The 26679-nt window shown below is 33.5% G+C and overlaps 2 protein-coding genes across 2 annotated transcripts in view; both read right to left on the minus strand.

Annotated features, from left to right (window-relative positions):
• Positions 1 to 443: 443 nt before the first annotated feature.
• LOC143225160 (uncharacterized) lies at positions 444 to 4910 on the minus strand. Its single transcript, XM_076454106.1, has 2 exons — positions 4863 to 4910; positions 444 to 2169 (listed from the first exon to the last, which is right to left on the minus strand). Exons 1-2 carry the CDS (start codon positions 4894 to 4896, stop codon positions 1652 to 1654), a joined length of 552 nt encoding a protein of 183 aa, XP_076310221.1. The 5' UTR covers positions 4897 to 4910; the 3' UTR covers positions 444 to 1651.
• Positions 4911 to 6765: 1855 nt separating this feature from the next.
• LOC143225164 (T-box transcription factor TBX20-like) overlaps positions 6766 to 26679 on the minus strand; it is a 32833-nt gene continuing 12919 nt past the window's right edge. Inside the window, exons 3-7 of the mRNA XM_076454114.1 lie at positions 19166 to 19309; positions 14644 to 15151; positions 9755 to 10022; positions 8079 to 8225; positions 6766 to 7672 (exon numbers count right to left, since the gene is read on the minus strand). Coding sequence (XP_076310229.1) covers positions 7613 to 7672; positions 8079 to 8225; positions 9755 to 10022; positions 14644 to 15151; positions 19166 to 19178 — 996 coding nt within the window. The 5' untranslated portion in view covers positions 19179 to 19309 and the 3' untranslated portion in view covers positions 6766 to 7612. The remainder of the gene's footprint in view (positions 7673 to 8078; positions 8226 to 9754; positions 10023 to 14643; positions 15152 to 19165; positions 19310 to 26679) is intronic.

A 26679-nucleotide genomic window follows, 5' to 3' on the forward strand; every position in this document is an offset into this window, starting at 1 on the left:
TAGATACAGTTGTAACACACCTTGAGAATTATTAATGGGTAGGGTCAGACAAAATACTCACTTCACATAAAATTCATCTGAGGGCCTTCATGTAGTCAAAAATTATAGATGTGAAAGGTGGACATACAGACAGTTATCCCCTTCAGAGTGGCATGGCAGATCATACTGAATGGTTGGGAATCACAGATAAATTTTACTTTCCTTCTTTAAAAGATGGCATTCTTGGGGGAGGGGTATGTTAAATTGTGTTTACTCCACCCACAAAATAGTTCTCATTATTGAACAAAATATGTAAAACCAGTCATTCGTACCACATATTAATCTTCATTTGATAACCTTAGTTTGTTTTCTAGGTTGCATTTCTTCAAGGGGTAACATTTTCATGAAAACATGAAAATATTTTTTATGTATACTTTACAATTACATAAACCAATTTAATACAATTTGTATTTTTGTGAAAAATCACAGAAAATTATTAAAGTGATTTATTGTTAGCAAAAATCTATTTTTCACTATAAGCGAAATAATCAACAACACTATTTACACCCGAATGCAGTATTTTTGTACAATAATGATAAATCATGCCCAATATCTCAAACAGAATATTGTAAGAACTTCGATTTTTGTTTATAATAGATACAGAATTAATCACTGTATATAAACAGAATAAAAGACACAAACCTGCTACTTATGACTGTGAATACTTTGGCCAGTCAGATTTTAAGAGAGACACATTTATATCCTACTTATGAAAGGCCAGTAGAAGATGTGGATGTTTATCTATTTATAACAAAGTTCCCTTTTATGATTAAAGACAATGCTAAGATTAGAGATTATGCTAAGACAAGTAGTAAGAAACTGTAACAATGTAATAATGGTAATCAACGAGTTATTCATTTTTAAAATATATAATCTGAAGACTGATATTTATGATAATTAATTTGCATCATATACACTATGACCATGTATTTCTTGAAAAAAATCATAATAATTAGGAAAGTATTCTCTTCCTGTTGAAGAAAGCTGATCAATCACTAATTTGTATTCATAACTGTCAGTTATCAATAAACATAAGAAATAAACCATTTTACTAATTATGTTTAATAGCTTGTTTTTAAGGAGTTTTTAAAAGCTTTGGGGTACCACAAACCTCACAAGAAATTGTTCTTCATAAGGTGATTATTCAACAGTACTGTCAGTTTGGAATACTATTTTTTAAATATCAGTAAAAAGTAAAAGCTAAGCCTAGTTTGAAATATTATAGAAATAAACACACTAATTTCTACCCTCAGACTTGTACATATTACAAAGTTATATACTTTTTAAGTTGTAATTTCAGGATTGTTATCTTTGAGAACCTAAACACTTTTCATGCAGATAAGCTTTCTGATGTAAAGAAGGTTGTATCTAACATTTCATACATAGATTTTTTTTGATTTTTTTTTTAACTACAATTACACCATTTAACTTTTGGTATTACTCTGATTGTAAGCTATTGAGTCTATCTGCATTTGTCATAGTGTTACATCTGATTGTTTTTTTCCTGGTCAACAGCTTAGGCTTCTAAGTTCCATACTGTAGGACAGATGTTGAGCTTCTGACTTGAGAAAAGATTATAGTGATTGGAAAGACCTTTCACAAATGATATAGGCTAGGGACCACTGAAGGCTGGTATAGAGAAAGGTTTTAGTCCAAAGTATGAAGTCATCACAGCTGAATTAAAAGGAATGAACTGACTAACATGTGGATTAAATGATAAAGAAAAGTAGTCATTTCTCTCAAAGGGTAATGACATAAGTAATTGCCTGTAATGGTTTGTAGCCATCAGAGGGGAAGTCATTTCAACTGAAGGAGGTAACAAGGTGTCTGTAGAAGTTTTCTTACAATTTCCCAGTCTTGTAGTCTCTGTCCTAGTGTCAACAGACGAAGGTGGACCATGCAACGTTATTGCAGTATCTGTACCAGTGTTGAGAGATGTCAGTGAATTTTGTAGCCCTGATGCAAAACTTCCATTTTTCATTTTGTTTATTGTACTGTCGCTTAGTTTCAAATTCATAGGGATGACTGAATGTGACATTTTCGTTAATCCCGATTGGTAGTTTTCAGGCTCAAATCCATTGCTGCAATGAGTTTCAAAACTTTCCAATTTTGTTTTTTTTCCCAATGGCTCTACAGGTAAAAAGAAAATAAAAAAAATCAGTAATCCACAATATTTAAATTTCTTATTTCTACTAAGAGCTAAATGTTATGAGTATAATAGTATAAGAAACTAAATAATGAGGACATTTTAAGGTGGTACTGTGTCAAAGCAAACCATCTATTTGCTATCCCCTAATGCTAATATGGAAATGTTAAATCTTTGTTATTCATTTTGATGTTGTTGGTTTTCATACAAAATGTTGGTATAGAACGTTATTAAGTTCTTCTTGATTTAGCTGCCTGTTTTGGTTGGTGTTACTCAACATATTACCTTTGTCTTCCTAAAAGGAAAGGTTTTTGCAAAGTTGTACATACTATACAAAAGTAAACAGATATTTTTCCACTGGTAGATTGGGTGATGTCTCAAGGCTGTGGCTTTCCTTATATTTCAATGGGAATTAATAATAAGTAATGTTGGAAGACAAGTTCTATGGGAGAATATGGTATTTTTTTGTTTGTGTATGTATGATATATTTTCTCAGTATGGAACAGATTTTTAAAAAATTGTATAACTTTCGAAGACAGTGGTCTTCATTATAAGTGTTATTCTATGTCCAAAAATACATACATACTGTTTTTGTATAAGATACAATACAAAACCCAAAGAAATAATTTGTATTCAGTCTCTTTAACTCAGTCAGGTTCAATGTGCTTGGATTTACTTCATAATATATATTTCCTGTTAGAAATTCATTTCATCATGTAGATTATATCTTGTCACTCTTATGGGAACACAGTCTTACTAGAGATTACTACAATGCAGGAAGAAAGGAAGAAAGTTTTTGCTGAATGTGACAGGTACCTGGTGGGTATGCACAAATATAGTTTTGGTTTTGCTGCATCATGTAGGAACTAGACAGTTCACTGTTTACCGGCAATAACATATTTAATTGTGTTTATGTTTCAAATACACTATTTAGTTCAACATAATTAAAAGTGTTTTGCTCCTGATTTTCGTTTGTATTCAATGTTCAGTGCATCACATTGCAGTGTCCAACAGTAGTTAGCAAGCATTGACGGAATACAGTTGCCCTGATATCGTTTTTACATTGTAGCAATGTCCTGGTGAAACTGAAGATTTCAATGAAACAGTACATGATGGGCAAACTTGGATGTGATTTTCGTGATCAACAGCCAAAAATCAAGAAGCAAAAACTTTGTTGTGCAGTGTTGTTATTCTCTTAAGCTACCTAAACAGCATGCTGTTACTAGTAGTAAAGCATTTAGAATTTTAGGCTACTTCTGCAGAAATACTGAATAAAAATCCAAAAATGTTATAATTCCATTACAGAGGTCACTGATTAGATTACATGTGGCTCCTGATCTTAGGAAGGATATTGAACTGTTGGAGAGGATTCAGAGGAGGGCTACAAAGATGGGATGGAAATATTGTCATACAAGGGCAGTTTACAATCTCTGCAATTGTTTTTCCTCTTGAAAACGAATAGAGATACAGAGTATATAATTGAGATGTACAAGGCTGTTAAGAAAATTGATGTCTTTTTTTTTTTTTTTAGATATATTATGATGAAAACGACTTTTGCAAGGTAGAGTCATCTTCATTTAAGACAATTTCATTTTTCCAACATAATGGTTTGCCTTTGGAATGAGCCTGCATTATTAATACTATAGAATTCCACTATGATTTATTATGCTTAGTTACTAAAATGTATTTAGATATTAAAAAAAAAATAAATGAAACTTCGAGTAGATAAAGACATAACCTACTTCCTTGAAATTTAGGATTAAAAGAATGTGGTAGCTATTTCACAGATCAAAAAAGGCTTAGAAAACCATTCTGACACTCTAATGTGTTATTTGGTTATTCACATGCCATATATTGTCGTAAGCATATAAGGGACTGTTTCCAAAAATGTATAGAGGTGAACTGGTCCAGTGTTTGATTCAGTACATAAGTCATATCTCAGCAAAATAAAAAGATATTAGGCTCATATTTTATATTCTAGCTTTTCAATATTAGTAATTTGAGTTCCTAATTTGTACAAAACTATAGATTTAGTATTAAGACATTACAAACATTTAATTTTAAACTGATACATTCAAGATACTACATGACTCACTAAAAGCTATATTTAAATGTGTTCTTTTAATATTTACTCTAAACATTAAAAAATTAACTCATATACAATATTAAAATTTGAATTACAATTTACATTTGGTCCTGAACTTATTGATAAGTTCATAAAATAGTAGCTCGATAAGATTTTGAATGCAAATCAACAATTGCAATGACATGGCCTTTGACCTGTGACCGACAGTGAAAGGGTTAAAAGGGAGCAAATAATGGTGTTTCATTATATATTCAACTTAATATAGTATATGAAAATTATGCTATACCTAATACTACCTGTAAAGTAATTTGGTAGTCAGCTGTAATTCTCAGTTGTAATATTTACTTCACCCCACCTTTATCATTTAAATATCAGTATTAATTTTTGTTGTATTGTGGAAAATGGAATACATCTCTAATACACAATTTTAATACAGATATAAACCTTCTGACAAGCCAATGTTATGCTACTGAACATCAGGAAAATATTTTCTGCCTTTAGAGTCGCATCTAAATCCCCACTTGTGTAATATTACTTCAGTTTCACCACGGCATTTTTGGTACTCTTAAAATTCCAATAAAAAAATCTTACCTCTACTTTTCTCTTCTTCACATTTCGAATCCATTTGTGTTTTCCACATCTATACAAATAATAATACACTGTTTAAGAAAACCATAAAATTACAAAAAATAATACCAGCAAACAAAAGTATTTAATAATACATAAAATTATTCATTGTGATGCAGTATGTTTGATCCCACTATCAGGAAACTGTATGTAAATGCATTTGGTAGTTAGAGGGTTTAAGGAAAAATACTTAAAGAACACTGATTACTTACCAGAGTTAAAGTTGCTATAGGCTTAAAATTTTTTAACACACAAATAATAAGTAATCTAGATATTAATGAATTATTGATGAAGAATATGTAGCACACCAATGAAGATTAACTTTATTTTTAATGAAGATTGAAAGATTTCATTAATGCAACATTAATGAAAAGCTATTTGAAATAGTAATAAGAATATAAATACTAATCAAAATAATCTTGTGTACTAATGTAAAATAAGTTGAAATACCAGTGAAAAGCAATTTGAAGTAATAAATGATAATAATAAGAAACACAAGTCAAAGTAATCTAAGGGAAAAAAAATGTAGAATAGTGTCAAGTATCATGATAACTAGAGAAGAGCAGTTCTGAGTAACAAAAATGACAATGACAAAGTAATTAAATGCATTAAGGTATATATAAGGGAACTAGATTATTTACAGTAGGTATCTGTAACTTGTTGATAAATATCAACAATAAATGGACAGCACACAATCCATTTGTTTCAAAATAACATACTGGAAACAATTGAAGTGTATGTACTAAAATATGTTACACTTGGTTATCACAGTTGTATCCAGAGCTTTAAGTAATAGTCTCCTTTTGTCATAGTCCACACACCTGGGTTCAATTAGTTTAGTACTTTTGACACACAGATTATTATTCTTCATCTTTATTGTTAGAATACCACTGTGAAAATAACTTTAGATATTATCTCTTATGGCTAAACTAACAGTTATGCAGTATAACTTCACTTTCATTTCTTCTTGCACTCTATATCTGCACATATTTATAACATGCAACAGAAAAAGTATAGAAATATCTAGCCCTCTAATGATAATAATATTCAGATAAGAAAAACTTTGAAGCATCAAGATGACATCAGCAGTATTACAAAAGCCTAGTACAACATTTAAACTGCATACATAATGTATGACTTGTAGAGAAACTTGTCATAAAACAACATATTTTATACTATATATAAAGACTGTTTCCAGTTCATGCTGTCTTCCAACATTTGTTCTTTTTTTGTTTCTCTTTATATAAGATGTCTGGTATGGTTTGAGTGAATCTCTTGTCTTCATCTTGATCTCATGTTGCACGAGGTCTGTCTTTACTAATCTATCTGTATACTGGGATGGTAGATCTAGTAACTATCTTGCACTTGCCAGTAAGTTCTTCACTGATGTTGATGTCTTTGTATATTTCAGCTCCATCAAGTGGTCTTACATCTAGTAAGTCTCGATTTTCTGCAACAAATCCACTATCTTCTGGTTCAGCTACAACTGCCATATCAATCTGTGTCTCAATACCTACATCCTTTGTGTATTCTTTCCTTTCAAAGCACCTCTTCAACATATTTGCATGGTAGATCTTGGTTGTCCCTCTCTTTTTATCTATTTCCTCAAGAGGCCCTTTCCACTGCAGGATGAGTTTTATTATCTGTTAGCAGCGTAACAAAGGTTTTCTGTCCAACCTTGAAACATCAGTCCTTGGCCTTCTTGTCAGAAAAGAACTGAGTTTCTTTGATGGATTTGCTTTCATAGTAGAACCAATTTAATAGATCTGCTTGATTCTGTAGGTTTTCTTCACTTTGATTTTGTGCTCCATTTATCTTGGGTATTGTTCCAAAGTTTCTGCAGTAAGATTTGAAGGGCTTGAATTCTTGCTTATTCATCTTTCATTGAGTATAGTGGCAGCTACAGATGTCTCTTTTATACAGTTCTTCAAAATTTCTACTATCTTGCACACTTCTAATCACTAAGTCATAGACTGGTATCTTTGTAAACATTACCTCAAATTCCTCATCTATGGATTTGTCCACCTTTATTCTTGCCATAAGAAACTTTCTCATTGAACCTTCAAGGTATACCTTGCCTGTCCTCACTGCTGCACCCAGCGGTTCATAGGACCTTCACTTTTTTGTTCCCAACATAACCTTTATCTACTGGCATATGATTTATTGGCACCTCTTTACATTTTTTCAGATGCTCCAAATCACTACTGGCACTGTTTCTCCACTTGCTAACTTGAGTTGACCATCAGTTGTATACTGTTTAGTCATTGATATTGCATTTCATCCTTATAGTGAATCTGGCATGTTGTCTCTACTATATTTTTTCTAGCAGCAGTGTCCGTAGTGATAGTTATTATTGTCTTGTTTCTTGCCAGCACTATCTTTGAAGGTGGCTGCAAATGCTTTATGTTGAGATATCTGCTGTGGCTTGCTGGTGATGGATTTGCATTCATTGGCAATGTAGCTTATTTTGTATTTCATATATTTAATTATTTCCAAGGATTCTTGCTTATAACTCATAGTTAAATTTGCTGCAGATGTGGTACTCTAATCTTATGTGACAATTGTTTAAAACAAAAATTGTACTAGTAATTACCAAACTGTATTTAAATTTAATGTAATAACAATTTATTTACCACTATCCACTGCAAGTTGTCATGCAAGGTTAATACAGTATGTTTTTCAAACAGGAATTTGAGGGCTTTCATATAATTAGCCTACCTTTTAAAACGAAAATTTTTAGCAAATGGATTATTGTCAACTTTCAGTTTTACCACCTGTTGAAAGAAAAAAAAAACTTTTCAGTACTTCCAAAATCCAATCTATCACTTTTCTTCAATGGTTTGTTTTAATGTAAATAATATTGTACACTTTTTTTGTAATTTTGTTCAGAGTCAAGAAGTCTCAAATCTAACAAGCACTACTCCTTATATTTAACTCTGAATTTGGATAAGTCATCTCTAAGAGGTTTGTTGCGAAAATTTTAATTATCACTTCTAGTCAATACACAATTTCTTGTAAATAATTCCAACAGATCTCATTAAATATTTAAATCTATTCATTAATGAAACCTTAAAACAAATAACTATAATCTGTCCAATGTATTAGTGGCTGAAAAAACTAAGAGATAATAAGCATTTATCTACGGAAACAAATTTAATGTTAATTGGATCATGAACTTACTAGTTCATTCTGATAAGCCGTTACAGCAACAAAAGTTGTCTCCGGAAAGGAAAATGTGTTGAAACAAGTAAGGGGTATCTTAAGAATGTCACTTCCAGCAACAATATGAACTCGAGCAACGTATTTGTGCATTGAATTCAAGTAAATCTGTATAAATAGTTACACCAAAAAGTGTTACATAAAAACTGCACTGTGAAATACATTCTTTTAACACTCTTAAATATACCTCAATCATATTCCCTATATCTCTTCTTTTTTTAAAATAAATTATTTCAGTGATATTAATATTTCCATTCTTGGAGTCATCCTAGTAGCCATTCTCTGAACCATTTCCAATAATTCAATGTTCGTTTTTCATTAAAAAGTAGAACAACAACCACAACACTCCAAATATGGCCTATTTTCCCTACCACTAGCAACAGTACACAAACTGTATTGCTTAAGTAACTGATCAACAAGAATACCAAGATCTTTCTTTCTATTAACTCTGTGAAAGTTATTATCAGCAAAATTTTACTTATAATTCACATTATGAAAAACTAACATGCATCATCTTATATTTATTATAACTAAAAGCCTCTGCCATTTATTAAACCAACTCCACAAAAGATCTATATCCTTTTGTAATGCAGCAGTAGCATCTTCAAAGCTAGCAACACAGAAGACCTCAGCCATCAACAACAATTTTAATAACTTATTGACCATTCTTCCCTGTTTGTCGTTGATGTTGATATCTTACTTGTTTGTCGTTGATATGAAAAGAAAAAAAAAAAATCGACTGATCCTAACACTTTGCCCTGGGGTATCCCAATTCTTGGATTAAATCAGATTGATTACATTTCATTTATACCAGTCCTCTGCTTTTATCCATGAAGTCATTTTTAACAAGCTTTTATATAGCACTTTGTCAAGTTCTGAAAATCCAAATAAACAGATTCCACACCTTATCCTCATCTAGGTAAGCAGTAACGTTTTCAAAGAATGTCAAAAATTACTAAGAAATATTTTCCCCTGGTAAACCATGCTGATTGTGATCAGACTTACAAAAACTTTTCCCACTGCCAGAGGTAAAACTAAATGGTCTATAATTTTTAATCACCTTCCTTGCAATGAGGGGTAACATTATCCACTTCTGTCCTGACACCTGCTTACTATTCAAGAACTTACAAAAGTGTAGTAGCAGATGAATCATGTATCCAACAATTAACTTCCTTCAAAACCCTTAAGAAATATCAAACATTTATTAAAAAAAACACAAAATGAATTAATTATTGTACAATACATATGAAATGAAAAACATAGCATTAATATTAGACTATTTAACTGTTACGAATGTTTTTAAAATGGAATGTATAAAAGAAATAATTATTAATTCTTAAAAACTTTTTCTTTCACGTTAAAAATTTAATAGGTGGTTGAATGATTTTATTGAGGGTGGAGAGTATAAGAAGCAGTTTAATTAGTTATTAAAATTGTGTTAACTAGTTTACGTTATGTTTAATTATTTCATTTTTGGTCACTTTAAAACCTACATTTCATAGTTTATCCATAGCTCTTGCAATTATTTTTTTTTACACCTAAAATTTGTTCCAACATTCATAATTACATCGGTAATGAATAGTAATTTCTGACTTTTCCAACAATATGAGACTAGTCTCCGAAATAGATATACTCACATGCCCTTCATGTTGTAAAACGTTATTAGTTAGCTTCACCTTATGAAAGCTGACTGATTGTTTCATTAGCTGAGAGCCGGAAGTAGGGCAGTCGGGATGTATGTACAGCCGAGGTGTTAATGGCAGACCAGCTGGGCCTCGAGCTAGCCATTGTCGACCAGCAAATGTATAACGATGATTATCCTTTGGAACAATATCCAGTAACACAAAGTAGTACATAGTTGGTTCTAGCCCATACACTCGGACCTTTACTGAAGGAAACATTCGGCTAGAAATAGTAGTTACTACTTAAAAATCACGTGAAAATTTTCAACATTCATTTGATACATCTGAAGTAAACCAACACTTTTATTCTATATAAGTGATTAGTTGTTAGTGTACAAGACACTGCTTTGTTAAATGAACCTGTTGAACAGCTTTTAATTGTGTAACAAACTTATCAGGTTGTTACTAAAATACATTGTATAAATTAATAATTCTATCACCATTAAATTAAAATTTTATATCTGACTAATATAATATATACTGAGATCATGATTCCATTTGTTACCTTTTGTTCTCAGCTCAATTTTTTTTTTTTAAATTGAATTTGATTTAACGGTATTCAGATATGTTTGCATATGTCAGGAAAGATTGTGAAACAAAACTAGTTGTAACTCAATTTAAATAAATTAATCTACATATAATGTTTTATGGCTTCTTTCTGAATTTCAATGTACTTGTTGAACAAATTGTTAGTTTAAGTTGCAATAAAATATGCAAATATTTACCCAAGCTACTAATTGCAATCGTCAAACCTCCCTTTTGCCGACGTAAAAATGTTACAAGGCACATGTTTACAGTATTTAACTATAAATAAACGTAATGAGTAACAATTGCATGAGAAAATCAACTGATTCAATATCGATTTTTATATGCAAAAACGGCTCGTTAAAACCTACTACAGTTTTACCATATGAAATAATAAGCCTTAAGCATACCATATAATTCAAAGTAATTACATAACAATATAGAAAGTGATGTTTTACAAAGTAATTGTACTTTCCTTTGAGTAATCTTACTGTAGTGATGAAAATTAAGTTATGAACATGCTATAACAAGGATTTAAGAGTTTTTATTTTCAAAAAGGTATAATTTCTGCTATACCGAAAATGTATTTTTAATATAAATTCCATTAGGGTACTTACTTGTCTTACAAGATTAACTATTTTTGTTCAGTGCTGCCCTCTATACGAGACATTTTCCGTACACCATAAACCACGCTCATCCCCCTTCCTGGAATTGCTATGTTCCAACATGTCTCTCATGTAAATTATCACGCGCCATCTCTTTAATAGTAGCATGACATGCTCACATGATTCATGTGACTTCCTCTACAATCTTCTACCGAACCTTCACTTTTACTTTTACGTTTGGCAGAAGATTTGGGCACTAGAGAAGTGGGAAGGAAGGGTGGGAAGCGTAAAAGGAGGTAAGTACCTTTTAGAAATACATTTTTTAGTATAGGAAAATTGTAACTTCCGATACGATACTTACCTCTTCCCACAAGATAAACTAGAATCTTACTTTGAGAAGGAGGAGTGTCTGGTACGAGGTAACAACAGAAGTACCCCTGAAAGTACTCCTAACAGCGAGAGAAATAGATAGGAAGATTAGAAGAAGGGTGCAATGCCAGTTCTGATGCGGTTGTGAGGTGTCAGGTGGCTTGGCCGGAGCACACTGTACTTACTAAGCCAACTACATCTAAACTCTTCTTAAAGGGTACCAACATCCACGTGAGTGTAGAATAAGGATCATACTACACTCAAACCCAAGAATTGGGGATTAAAACCTACATCTATTTTTGGGCATGTTACGAGAGTCACTGTTCTAGTCATTTGGGAATTGTCATCTGGTATTGAAATTATGTCTACTGCATGGAATAAATTAATCCAACTGTGGCATAGGCTGGAACCATCCAAAGACAGTAATGAGGGGCAGCTAAGGATAGAACCTGAACACTCTCAGACACCACTACTATAAACCAAGACACAGACGGTGCAATTAAAAGACAAAGATAGATAATCCAAACTCGTGTGAGAACTTATAGTAATTGGCTCACTTACTCAGAACCGAATTTCATGCAAAAGTAGAATGAGGGCTCCCAATAAAAAGGGTAACTCTAATTTAAACAGCTCAACGCCAGTGTGTATGCACTTAAGTGTGAAAAATAGCCACAGGTGGTAGACGAAATCCCAACAAAGAGAAAACCACGACATGAAGTAGACAGTGGGAGATGAACACACAGGTAATGGTTCACATGCGAGAATGCAGAATATCTCCCAATAAATGACGATGATAAGCATGGGAAACAGGTGTAGGATTTTATGGAAAGACAACTGGAACAAATTCTGGGGGGAAATGTAAAATAGATGGATGGAGGTAGGTGATAAGGAAGTGACTCACTCGATATGTGAAACGAGACTGCCACGCCAAAGACATGACAAGAGGTAGGCATGAAGAATATGGAGGGTGGGATATATAACATATGATAAATGTCAGTGAAGAAGGAAAATAGAAGAAGACAAAGGACAGGGGATGAAATAGCAGTCAACCTTGATCTCGTATAAATAGGGAGCAATTAGGAGGACTAGACAAGAAGTAGAGTGCACAAGAAGTCATCCAATAAAGTCATTGGATAGATGAGATCAAAAGGTATTTCTGGGACTAATCCAGGCTGAAAGCATCAACTGCTAAAACCAGTGAATGAATTACAGGCAACCAAACAAGAGAGAACTTTGCATGTAGGCTCTAGCAAAGGTATCCACACATGGAAAATCCCACTGATGGAAAAGAGCCTTGAAAACAAGGGAATTTAATACCAATTCAATGGTTCACAACCAGTTGAAAGTCACATTGCATAGGACATGTAATAACGTAAACATGATGTGCATGGCCCCAGTAGAAGAGATTCAATAACCAAAACGCAGATCTTGGAACCATTTGCCTCTTTCAGTGGATGGTAGATGTCACTGCCATAGAATTATTTGAAGAACCCATTCCCAAATAATGTCTGGCAAGGAGAAGGAACTGACCTAATGTCCAATACACAGACAGAAGTTCAAGAACAGCAATATGCAAAGCACTGAAATCTGCAGACACTGGCCCAAAGTGTTGTTGGGATTAACATATACTTCCCATGCCCATGAAAAGAAGCAGCTCACCCGCCAAGGTATGGTCATTATCTAGCCACTAATGCAGATTATCTCGTAGCGGAGGAGGAAGGGAAATTGGGATAGAGAGAGAGGTTAAGGGTTTTATCATTCAAGAAATACTTTCTGAAAACCAGTGATGTCATGGAAGACCAAATCATCTCGCTCAAGGAAAAGAACTTCATTAATATGAAGTGACCGAGTTGAGAGGGCGTAGTGAACTAAACTTCCATTAAATGAAGAAATTGTGAAGGAAAAGGCGGTTCTCAGATATTGGCAAAAAAATCCCACTTGGTAGGCACGGCAATTGTAACTCATGTAACTATGAGGTTAAATGGCTGGCATGAAACCAAACATTAGGAGAAAGAAAAATTAAAAGCAAGAAAATATGTGTAAGTGTCAGAGAAAGCAGTACAAACATAAAACATAGACCTAGGAAACACCACAAGTTAGAATGATAATTATTGGCAAATTCAGAAGGAAAAGATAGAAAATTCCTTATCAACCAGAAAAGACTTGGAAGTGGAAGCTGTAACAAAGCCGGGGATAAAGTTGGACGATGTAATGTGCAATCTCCTGAACCATGAAACCAAATAAATCTTTCATCGGGTTATCTACACCTGAAGCCTGCAACTTTCAAAGTGATAACGTTAACTGCAGAATTCACAACACTGAAAGTTTACACCAAACACGAGTGCAGCAATAAAACAACTTGAACTGACAAAAAGGCCTAGAAGAATCAAGCTGAATAAATCAAGTTACAAATTAACCTGTTTGGATGGAAAACAAAATAAAATACGCGGCAACAAAGTCACAAAAGAATACGTATGAACCCAAACATTGCCAAACGAGAAGTGGAGATTCAGTAGAGGAGTGTAAAATGAGTAACAAGAATATGCCATTCTACAATTGGTTAAGAGATGACAAATTATCATTTACATGAGACACGTTGAAATACAGTAAGTTCCTTTTAATGCCTTAGTGTTTTTGTTTTTTTAGTGTCCGTAAAATCTTGCAAATTTATTCAATAAGTCATTTTTCCTGTGCCTATACTCTTTGTGTAAATTTGTACCAGTTAGAACATATTCATTTTTTCGTTAATTCTTGCATACAATGGAAGTAACTGTTGGAAGATATGAAACAATGAAATAAAAGTGAATTATTTTTATGTTATCGATCAAAAGTTCCATTTTGTATTTAATGAGTTCTAGTTTTTTTGTTCCGCAATATATTTTTTATTTGTACTTATTGAAGCAATTTTGTAACGAAAAGAGTAGCCAACCTGTTTAAAATATGTTGTACTAACTGCACAAATACAAAAACTCATGACTACACATAAAATTGCTTAGTTTCATGCATATCTTACGTAGCAGTTAAAAGTTTTTAAAGTTTAAGTAAAAGTTAATTAGTTAAAAATGATCAAAAGCCATCATACTATATTAGAAGCTTGATTACATAAAAAAAATTGCAGCCATTAAAAATAATCTCTAAGCAAAAGTTTATAATGCTATAGAGTATAGATATATAAACAATTACACCTAAAGTTCACATTTTTATATTTAGTGGACAAGTTTTAGTTAAAAAGTATTCGCTGTTGTTGGATTAAAGTAAAGTTTTTATACTAAACAAGATAACAGTCTAATTTTGATAGTTTTTTTTAATGTTTTCAACTAAAAAACAATGTAAACATTCACTTACCGTCCTGTTCTGCTGAGGATCATTTCATTTCCGACCCGATCAAATTTTTTCCACATTTCTTTATTTTCTAGTAAAACTTGGACTTTGTTTTCCGACATAAAGGTTTGTGGTACACTATTATTGTGATCACAAGAAATCAAAGATTGGATAGGCCATGAGGATAAGACCTCATTAATAGAATTTTCGAACTGATTATTAGAATAAAAATGTTGAACATGATCACCTGAAGAAGTAAGTGGGTAAGACAAGGGTGATGTAGGTACAGATGTGGTGGTAGTTTGTTTGGGCAGTTGAGTTTCAGTTTTAGGATTAGGTCTCAAAATATTACTATGAGAAAATACAGATTTGTGAGAGAGTGAGGATGAAATATCAGTTTGAATAGTTAATATTTGGTTACGTTTTGTACTTGTAGTATGCGATAGTTGGACACAATCGTCAACATCGAATATAGAAGTGACATTATCCTTTGAACTAGATTGGATAGCCACAGGTTTACGTGTGTAAAAACCTAGAATAAAAGAATGCAAAACATTTAGTTGAAGTTTTGTGCAACTGAATACAAATTTATAATCCGTTAAAACTGTACATAAAATGCTTAAAAATGTTCTTCAGGTATCTAAAGAAATTATTGTTTTCGTGAATGGTCCAAAAAAATGCGTATATGTATTATAACATCATAAAACTGAATACTTTATCAGTAAGAGTAAAGTTTTAGTATTATTTTCTTGATCACATCTTTAAATATTAAGTTAAATAAGAACAATGCGTTAAATATACCATTTTAAATATTTCTATTGTTGGGTAGATTTTTCAACAATTATACAGTAATACTGCAAAATCTACTCAATTTAAATAAACTAAAAGCATTTTATTTATTCTATCACAAGTTAAAAGATCAAGAGATAGGCATAACAACCAAAAATAACTATACTGTTACCTACTCGTTAAATTTTCTTTTGTACCTATAATACAAACCAAAAGCTCTCTAAAACACTTGTAAACTCAGTAATCAGCTTACAACACTGTTTCACTGACTTATACTAACTCACTGAATACCTTTCTAACTCATAAAACAACTCTTTGGTGTTGTTATATCATTACAATATTTTTTTCCCATTTCTCGAAAAAGTTCAAGAAATTACATGTTCGTTATTCTCCTTAAATCTAATGTATACTCGATTTGCTTCTCTAAAACATGTTTTGGATTTTTGTTTCCCCATCGAGAGAACCATAACGGACAGCATTCCAAGTAAGGCGTGCTTTTTTGATTGTTTGAAGATCTATTTGCTGATGGCAATGAGCAAAGTGTTGATGAAATAGTTTACAATTTATTTACAGGGATAAATCTTGTTTTGCAAGTGAGTTGAAAAAAAAAAATCAATTATGTTACACTTACAGACAAAAGTACAGATTCTTTTTTTTCAAAATATATTCTACACTGTGGCGAAATATTTTGTGAACATCAATTCAACAAATACCCGAAGGGCAGACCAACATGATTTGTAACAACTACAAAAGACAACACGCAGCCTGCTACAGTGGATGCAATACATTTCAATTTGTCACGGGAATTAGAGCCAAGTCATCACCATGCACACCAGGACCATCCTAAGAACAAGCACTTACTGGCGCTTTCTCAATACCCTCAGTTCAACAATGAAGTTTCTAAACAAACACTTCAGCCACCAAAGACTCCACGTTAATTCAACTCCGTGACCAGATCTCGACCACAACCAGCATAGCAACAAACACCATCACTGAACTGCCATCACTTTAAAACATCCACTATTATGATTAAAATAACAATCACGCGGGTTTAAATTCACTTTCACTAACTTAAAAATTTCTAGATTCCTTTCTTTTTTTTGGCTGAACTTCTTTTGCTGGTTTCCATAATTATATTCAGAGCTTTAAATAATTATTCTCTTTCTTTGATCAAAAATCTACATAGGTTGGTTCAGTTACTGACAAGAAAAAATATTTTCCTATGTTTTTCTTACAATACATTCACGCTACAGAAATCACACGTTAAGGCTAGTCAGTATCTCAACTCCTAACTTCACGTTTTCTTTCATTAACTAACTTTTTTTGTCAAATTTTGTTCAGGTGGGGGTTGGGGGTAGGGGAATTCTACAATAAAGTAAGAAATTTGAGTAACTCTCGTTCTGTTTTATATTGTTGTAGTTTGACTAATAATTCCTGAAATTTTGAAACACTTATCACAATCTGAACGATTTCTCGATTATCTGCTGCACTCTGTTCTTAGCACAAAGGATTATTAAACTTTTGTTCAAAGCTCATAGAAGGCCCGGCATGGCCAGATGGTTAGGGCGTTTGACTCATAACCTTAGGATCGCGGATTCGAATCCCCGTCCATCAAACATGCTCACCCTTTCAGTTGTGTGGGCGTTATAATATGCAAGCAATCCCACTATTCGTTAGTAAAAGAGTAGCCCAAAAGTTGGCTGTGGGTGGTGATGACTCCATGCTTTCCCTCTAGTCTTGCACTGCTAAATTAGGGACGGCTAGTGCATATAGCCTTAGTGTAGCTTTGCGTGAAATTCAAAAACAAAGCTCATCGAAGAAATATTTGCGTCTCAAACTAAAAGTACTTAGAAAGGATGAGTTGAGACCACACGCTTGTAATTTTATTCTAATTAAATAGCTACTGATGTACAAATTCATAGTGCACAAAACTGTATCACAGTTTTACTATTTTCGCTGTGTACTAAACAGTGCAAAAGAAATTAAAAGAAATAGCTATTGCCGTGTTAAAAAGATAATAATAATAATAATTCAGGAGGTCAGGTGTGCGTGTGTGTGTGTGTATGTGTGTGTGTGTGTGTGTGTTTCTTATAACAAAGCTACATCGGTGATGTCGAGAAACCCACTTGTTGAGAAATTTATATGCAAAAACGGCTCGTTTGGGTTGAGAAAATATTTTACATAGAAGAGCGAACAACGTTTCGACCTTCTATGTAAAATATTTTCTCAACCCAAACGAGCCGTTTTTGCATATAAAAAAGCCACATCGGGTTATCTGCTGTGTCCACCGAGGGGAATCCAACCCCTTATTTTAGCGTTGTAAGTCCGTAGATTTACTGCTGTACTAGCGGGGTACATTCGGGCACACATGCGAATTAAACTGTATTTGTTTTTAGGTTATTGTTAAGAACATCAATATTTGTTTGTTATTTTATCAGTATGATATTGTGTATATTTCCTGTCAAAAATGTATTTATTTATGGAAGCTATTTCTTTTTATTAACATTTTATTAAAAAAAATATATTGTGTCCGGTACCACAGCGGCTGTCTGTGGACCTACAACGCTAGAAAGCGTTTTTCGATACCCCAAGTGGGCATAGCATAGACAGCTAATTTTTCAGTGCTTAAATACAAATAAACAAACTAAGATTAAAATATAGATAATAGGCATTTTGATATTCTATAAGCGTAGTGTTTGTATAGATTTCATTGCTTTACACATACACATATGGAATTTAGTTTCAACATATAAATACTTTATGCAGCTGTTCCAAAAAATACCCGATTCACTGAGTCACTGATCAGCTTGAAATGTGGCAAACTCGTTTCTGTCACATACCATATTTGTGTATTTTGTTTCACGAAGTATCATTACAAAGATAGAAAACTGTTAACTTGTAGACACGAAGAGCGCATTGGTCCATTAGGTAACCGCGCGGCCCAGCATGGCCAGACGTGTTAAGGTGTGCGCTTCGTAATCTGAGGGTCGCGGGTTCGCGCCCAAGTCGCGCCAAACATGCTCGCCCTCCCAGCCGTGGGGGCGTTATAATGTGACGGTCAATCCCACTATTCGTTGGTAAAAGAGTAGCCCAAGAGTTGGCGGTGGGTGGTGATGACTAGCTGCCTTCCCTCTAGTCTTACACTGCTAAATTAGGGACGGCGAGCACAGATAGCCCTCGAGTAGCTTTGTGCGAAATTCCAAAACAAACAAGTAATATACGCGCGAAAGCCTCTCCGTGATTTAGTCTGAGGGCATGTATGTTCTTATAAAAAGGTTACATCGGACTATCTGCTGTGCCCACCGTGAAGAATGAAATCCCTGATTTTAACTTTATAAATCCATAGAGTTATTGCATATCTGAAGGTTTATAACAATAAAAACAAAGTTTAACACTTGCGGTGGGCAGAGTGGATGACCCACTGTGTAGTATTTTGCTTAGAAACAAAATAATATGAAAATTGGAAAATAGTTTACTACTTTTACGTGGTTACGTGTGACTTAAAAAGCATTAATAAGAAACAAACGTTTAAAAAATTTACTTTCACTTTTGTGCCCGCGCTAGTATAATTTTGATTACGAATAAATGTTGATCTTTTTTTACCATTCCAAACTTAAGTTCTGTTTTATGGTTTACGGCTTTTAATATTAACAATAATAGCAAAAACAATGGCTGGTCATTTTGATAATAATAAAAATTGAGAAAAAATATATATATAGAAACACCACATTCTGAGAGAACCATATTTTTAACCTACCTTTACTGGACATTTTTTTTTTTACACTGAAAAACCGGAAACACTCTCTTAATATGTAAAAAAAAATTGTTTTCGGGAACAGATACTTTACTAAAAGAAATTCTTGGCATGTAACGATCCTGTTTGCACGTGTCCCGGAAATATCTATGGAAGTGAAAATAAAAACAAAATATAAATAATGATAATAATAATTAGTGCAATTTGCAACACCACAGTAATGTAAAGCATGCACCAAAACACGTTTCCAATGTCTTTAATATGCAAACAGGCTAAATGCTTCACAAAGCATATCGTAAGGATTTTCAAATATCTATGATTAATCTGAAATTCATTGTACATTTCACAATGCACAGTGTGGTCTCTATATAATATTTTCTAAAAAACATATATTACTTCAAGCTGCCGCCACTATCCTCTGAAAGTAATCACGTAACAGGAGGTGCTGCTAATAACAGGTTAGTGCGATTGTACATTTTAAAATACCATAAATTTGTTCATTTGAAAACACTAAAAATTTTTACCTATAAGATGTAATGTCATATTTTCACCTGATGTCATATAACTTCGTGATTAGCTGTTTCATTATGCTTCCGATATGATTTCTAATACAGAATTGAGCATCATAGGGAGCTCCATACTTAAGCGTGGCCAATGCAGCGTGGTGGCCATAGATGTATGAAAACACATGTAATTTCAATCATGTTTGAACCTGTAAACCTCTTGAAACATTATTCCAAGAAAAAAAATGACTTTCATAAAAATTGTCTGCATTATAACTGTAAGCCCTAATTAAATAAGGTTGGTGAGAAGAATTAGAGTCCGGTATGGCCAGGTGGTTAAGGCACTCGACTCGTAATTTGAGGGTCACGGGTTCGGATCTCCGTCACACCACACACGCTCGCCCTTTCAGCCATAGGGGCATTATAACGTGATGGTCAATCCCACTATACGTTGGTAAAAGAGTAGCTCAAGAGTTGGCGGTGATGACTAGCTGTCTTTCCTCTAGTCTTAGACTACTAAATTAGGGACGGCTAGCGCAGATAGCCCTCGAAGAGCTTTGCAGAAAATTCAAAACAAACAATAAAAAAAACAAATATTAAATGAGTAGTAAAAATCACCATGTGAGTTCTGGAAATATACCCCTTAAAGTTTGAACATGAAAGAAACTACATACATAAAAATATTTAACTGTTCAAAGAAAATAAGGAAATAAATCCAGTATATTTACTTACTACAAACAATTATTTCATTTATTTAAAAAATTATAATTCCTTTTAACGACTTTACCGCATGTGTTAACTACATTGTACCAATGTAATACCAAAGTCAATGGATTTATATTACTAATTGTTTGATACCAATTCTACACAGTTCATCTATAGTAGGTGCCTGCTTTTAACAAAAATCCCATTAAATTATTTATGAGCATCTTTTTTTTCTGGTTGCTATGTCAACTACTGATGGTCATTAATATTTAATACAGGAAACGAGTACAATGCACAAAATCAACAAATACACACACACACACACACACACACACACACACACAATTTCCAATAACAACAAATACACAACATTCAAGCGGTAATGACTATGCAAAGTAAAATTACACAAACAATAACAAAAGAAGTGATCATATCTATAAAACAAACAAAAACATAAAACTCCGTGTGAGGATGGACTTCACGCCATTCTCCTTTAAAAAATAAGTACTCAGATTGTTTGACCATTTAACAGCGTTATTTATTTTATCCTTCAACTCTGATTACATCTCAGCCTCTTGGAAGAAAGAAAATGTTCTCATGTTTGTTTCCAAACAACGGCAAACCAACGAAAAAACCAGCAAGCTACCGTTCTTAAACCTGACTAGTCGTGTAGGCAAAATTGAAATAAATATCTTTTTTAAATTTTGCGCAAACCTATCTGCGCTAGCCGTTTCTAATTTAGGAGTGAAATACTAGAGTGAAGACAGTCATCACTATCCACTCCCAACTCTTATCAACGAATAGTGGGACTAACAGTCACTTTTATAACACCACCACGGCTGAAAGAGCAAGCATGTTTGGCAGGACAGAAATTTATACTCGGGAGTCAAGCGCCCTAATTATCTGGTCATGCTGGGCCATTTTGAAAGAATTATTAGCAATAGGATCTCCACTTTTTTTATATTTAGGTCGTGTCAGAATTACCTGAAGTTCAAAATGATTTCAGAAAATCTCGACAAATAACCATTTGGTTTGGTTAACTAACATTACAGTATATAACCTTAATTATTGGTTAACTAACATTACAGTATATAACCTTCATTATTGGTTAACTAACATTACAGTATATAACCTTAATTATTGGTTAACTAACATTACAGTATATAACTTTAATTATTGGTTAACTAACATTACAGCATATAACCTTAATTATAAGAAATGCATTGTCGCCTGCTTTCTGGATACAAAGAAGTCATTTGATATTGTATGGCATAACGCTTTAAGACAAACTGAAACAATTAGAATTACCAACAGGTGTGTTCGTTGGTTGTTTAACTTTTTAGAAACGAGAAAATATTGAGTAAATGTATGGAAGAGATAATTAATCCTATCTTTTACATTATATATGTAAGTGATATACCATTGAATGATTTAAATTTTAATCTAATAGCACAAGTTGCAAACAATGAGGCGTTTTGAAAGAGCTCTGCGACTCCTTCAATTGCAGCCTATTCTTAACCAAACTATCAAATATTACCAAAAACAAGATTTAAATAAGTGTTCCCAAAGAGACTGTTCTTTTTTTTCAAAATAGATTTAAACACTAAGAAATCTTAAAATGATTGTTTGTTTTGGAATTTCGCACAAAGCTACTCGAGGGCTATCTGTGCTAGCCGTCCCTAATTTAGCAGTGTAAGACTAGAGGGAAGGCAGCTAGTCATCACCACCCACTGCCAACTCTTGGGCTACTCTTTTACCAACGAATAGTGGGATTGACCGTCACATTATAACGCCCCCACGGCTGAAAGGGCGAGCATGTTTGGCGCGACCGGGATGCGAACCCGCGACCCTCAGATTACGAGTCACACGCCTTAACACGCTTGGCCATGCCGGGCCATCTTAAAATGAGTTCTTTTGAATGTTGTCACATTGGCCAAATTTCTTGGTATCTTATTATGAAAAATTAACGTGCAGTAATCATTATCACTCAAATCAGAAATAAGGTATGACAACCAACAAACTACGTTAAGATATAAAAAGTAAAAAGACATGAGCCATACCAAAAAATATAATCAATATTTACAAACAAAACATTAGAATGGTAATGAAATATGCTTGTCGTGGTTGGACAAGTGTAGCATCAACGCACAAAAGAAACTACAGGCAATAGAGAATGAAATAATTACAATAGCTTACAGAGTACCAAGGTCAACGAGTACTAATTCCGTGCATAAATACGCAGATATTACACTAAATAAAATACTCGTAGATTCCAATACTTTCATAAAAATGTAAACAAAAACGACTCATTAACCGAGATAGGCCACTAAATCTTACGTGATGGCTTAAGTATCTCTCTCTCCCACCCGCTCAATATAGCTGCACTATACCCTAACATATCGCTTAGAATAAAGTATCACTTGTATCTCAGAACGGCTGGTATTGGTATTAACGCTTTTATTGATACGCAGAGAACAACGTTTCGACCTTCCTAGGTCATATTCAGAAAGGTCGAAACGTTGTTCTCTGCGTATCAATAAAAGTGTTAATACCAATATCAGCCGTTCTGAGATACGTTGTTATTTCAACTGGGTTTCTCGTCATCAAGAAAGTATTTTATATGTAAAATGCGAGATTTATAATCACTTGAAGTAAAAAAGTTATGGAACTATTTGCGAGTATATACAACAAAATTAAAAGAAGTAAAATAGCATTAAATGTTACAGATAGTTGATTCATAGATATGGCCCTAAAGAGGAAAGTAAAGCAGCGTTTCTACGCAGTGTTTTACATTAATGCTCAAGTCCCGATTTCTTGAATAACTTTATTAACATTTCGCAGTTCATAAACAATAGTAAAGTAAGAGGTCTGAATTAAACCTAACTCTCCAAGACATACATGATGACCAAAACTTGACAAAGTTAAGACTTTACTACTAGTGACATAGTCACGTAAGGGCCAAGGAGGGCTGAACACACCCTGGCAAACTCTTCAGTCCTCTAGAAAATTTCCCAACACCCTCTTCCGCGGTAAGATAAAAACCTTGAATAATTGACCAATTCAATGTTTGTTTTTTATTTGTATGCTTTAGTCATAAAGTGTTGTAAACTTTGATACCGAATAATATTTTCAGTTGAAAATATAAATCTCACATTCTCTATTCAGTTCATCCAGTAGAGGAATGTCAACCAATAATTTTGAAAAGATCGGGAAGAGCTGTCACATTTGAAGAAGGTAAAAATCATTTTTGGTGATTGGTACTAATTCTTCAAGTGATTATTGGTAGTATGATTTAATGGTCAGACATGAAATACAAAAAGTGTAAATGTGTCTGTGTTATCTTAAATATAATTAAGTAGATGTGCAATTTGAGTATTTATTTGATGCCAAATTGCATATCCAGTTCTGCTCTTGATGAAAACCCGACAGATCCGGTGAAAGTCTATAAGCAACAGTGAACTCTCAGTCCATAATGGACTTTCATTTTGAAGCTCTTGTAAGACACTTTAATAAATCTTACCTCAAACTTTTTGTAGGTTATGTTAAGAAAACTGCACTTCTCCGCCTTTTTAATCTTAAACACAGAAAATACGCAAAATTTCATGATGACGAGAAACCCACTTAAAGTAAAAATGTATTCTAAAGAAGACTGATATGAGTATTAAAATAAAGTACAGAGCAACGTTTCGACCTTCTTAGGTCATCGTAGGTACTTAAATATACTGTGAGAAATGCCTAACGCAACCAAACCTCTATCGCATAACAAAACAGATGTTGTTGACCATAGGGAGTAATAAAGTTAGTCCTTGTACTACAATTTCAAAAACATACAATGTCTCTGTTTAGAAGAGACCCTAATGGATCTCTTCACCTTCATCGGGATTCCATTCATGTTTTGGAATAGAGAGGATCAGATTCAGTGTAGACCTCTTCCTTTTTCTCTGGAATTGTTATTTTGTTTGCTCTCTTAACTGAATCCTCGGTAATAACCCTTGTTACCGCGTTGCTGCATCACTCACAGTATGTTACATTTTGTCTATTGTTCACAGTTTCAATTAACATACTCTTTTTGTATCATGTCCAGTTCTTGGGGTAATATGAATTCGTATACTTTCAATAACTTCACTTATGTATGATCGCACTGTCAGTCAGTGTTCACAATACAGTTCGGCTTAGCAGTCTTACACACACAGATCCTATTTTTACATACAAAATCATTTTAAAACAGAGTTGCGTTTGTGTCTAGGATTCAGTTAGACGAACACTGTTTGGCTTGTAAGATTCTTATTTATACCATTTAGATGGGAGAGATACTTAGGGCTTGATTCATCGTGTATTACGTAACTCTATAGTTTGCTTATCAGTTCATTTTTTAAATATTTTTCTTATAATATTGAAGCCGGTTATCCAGGAGTCTGTTTAAATGTGTTGACATGTTTGAATAGTGGTATATAAATTCTGAATTTGTTGATCGTGGGACTCTACATGCTTTTGTTAAAAAATAGGTTTTGTATTCGCTGTAGTTTTCTGATACACTTGTCTATGTTGCACAAGTGTGTTTCTACGACTGGCCTTAAGTAAGTTTTGTACATTTTTGATACGTTTCTGGCGACGCTCTATCTGGTTTTTATGCTATTAGTGTGTGATAGCCAGTTTAGTGTTGAGTCAAATGTAGTCCCTAATACTTTGGTTGATGTCATTACCTGTAAGAGTTTGGATATATCTGTGGTATTACTTTACTTATTTTGTAGATTTTGTAAATAAAAACTTGTGTTTCATACGTATTAATTTCAATTCCTTATTTGTTGCAGTACAATTCTATTTCGGTTATCAGTGGTTCTGTATATTGGTGGCTCAATGAAAAGTGTGGTGAGTTTTGAATTTCACTCAAAGCTACACGAGGCTTATCTGTGATGGCCATCCCTAATTTAACAGTGACGGACTAGAGGAAAGACAGCTAAGCAATACCACCCACCACCAGCTCATGATATAATACTATTTTTCTTAACAAATAGGAAGAATGGTTGTTACATTATAACCCTCTCATGGCTGATAGGGCGAATATGTTCGGTGACAGGGATTCGAACCCGCGGGCTGCAGACTACGAGTCGAGTACCGTTACCATCAGGCCGTTTCAGCGGTAATTGGGAGTAACTATAGCGCTACAAACTGTTTCAATCTCAGTGGTGGGAAGAGCACAGATAATTCGTTGGTTAGCTTTACGCATAACAAACAAAATATAGATAGCTATAGAAAGGGGTTTGTAGTAGCAACTAACAAATAATTTTAAGAAATACTTTAAATGAAAGTCCTCAGCATTATCAATATCTTTTTGAATATAGATATATTAAAGCACTTAAGAAATGAAAGATCCAACAAATATTGAGCCAAATAAAGGTCAATCGTCCTTAGTTAAATAAAAACATTTAAAATATTTCCCCTTTCACTAGGCAACAGTCTTATCTAAAAGCGCTAAATAAAAGTAGCAAAACTCGCGAGATAAAAGGAACTGTGTAACATTTTCTGTACACAAAAAAATAGTTATGTTACATATGGTGTGGGCCCGGCATGGTCAGTTGGTTAAGGCACTCGACTGGTAATCCGAGGGTCGCGGGTTCGAATTCCCCTCACACTAGACATGCTTGCCCTTTCAAGGGTGGGGGCATTATAATGTGACGGTCAATCCCACAATTCGTTGATAAAAGAGTAGCCTAAGAGTTGGCGGTGGGTGGTGATGACTAGCTGCATTCTCTCTAGTCTTACACTGCTAAATTAGAAACGGCTAGCGCAGACAGCCCTCGTATAGCTTTGCGCGAAATTCAAAACAAAGGCTAAGGCTTGTCATGCTGTTTAGTTGTTTATCTATCAAACCCTACCTCCTTACGAATCACTGGTAACTCTGATGGCATCTATTCAATTTATTATATACCATTTTGTAAATTTATAAATTTATTTTTGTCTAGTTACTGGTACTGGCATTCCTCTTGACTATACATCTAAACAGCAGCATGTGTTGCAGCAATGTGCCATAAATTTAAGACTTCAAAAGTTAATCAGTCGAACCGTGAGTGAGGTTTACATAAGAAATTATCTTTTGGTCAACAGTCAAACTGTTAACAGACTAATCACAAGAGATTTATAGGAGGGTTTATAAAGATTTTACTTAGAAACAAACACATGGATGGCATATTGTTTAACGAACACTAAATCCAAAACAATTCTTAAAGCTATCAACTCGTGTTTATGTTTCATAAGTGAAGTAGTCTGTCTGTTTAGTATTACTTTCAGTATATAATTGGTAAAATGTAT

Source organism: Tachypleus tridentatus, chromosome 1 (assembly GCF_004210375.1).
Source record: "Tachypleus tridentatus isolate NWPU-2018 chromosome 1, ASM421037v1, whole genome shotgun sequence".
NCBI classification, from domain to species: Eukaryota; Metazoa; Arthropoda; class Merostomata; order Xiphosura; family Limulidae; genus Tachypleus; species Tachypleus tridentatus.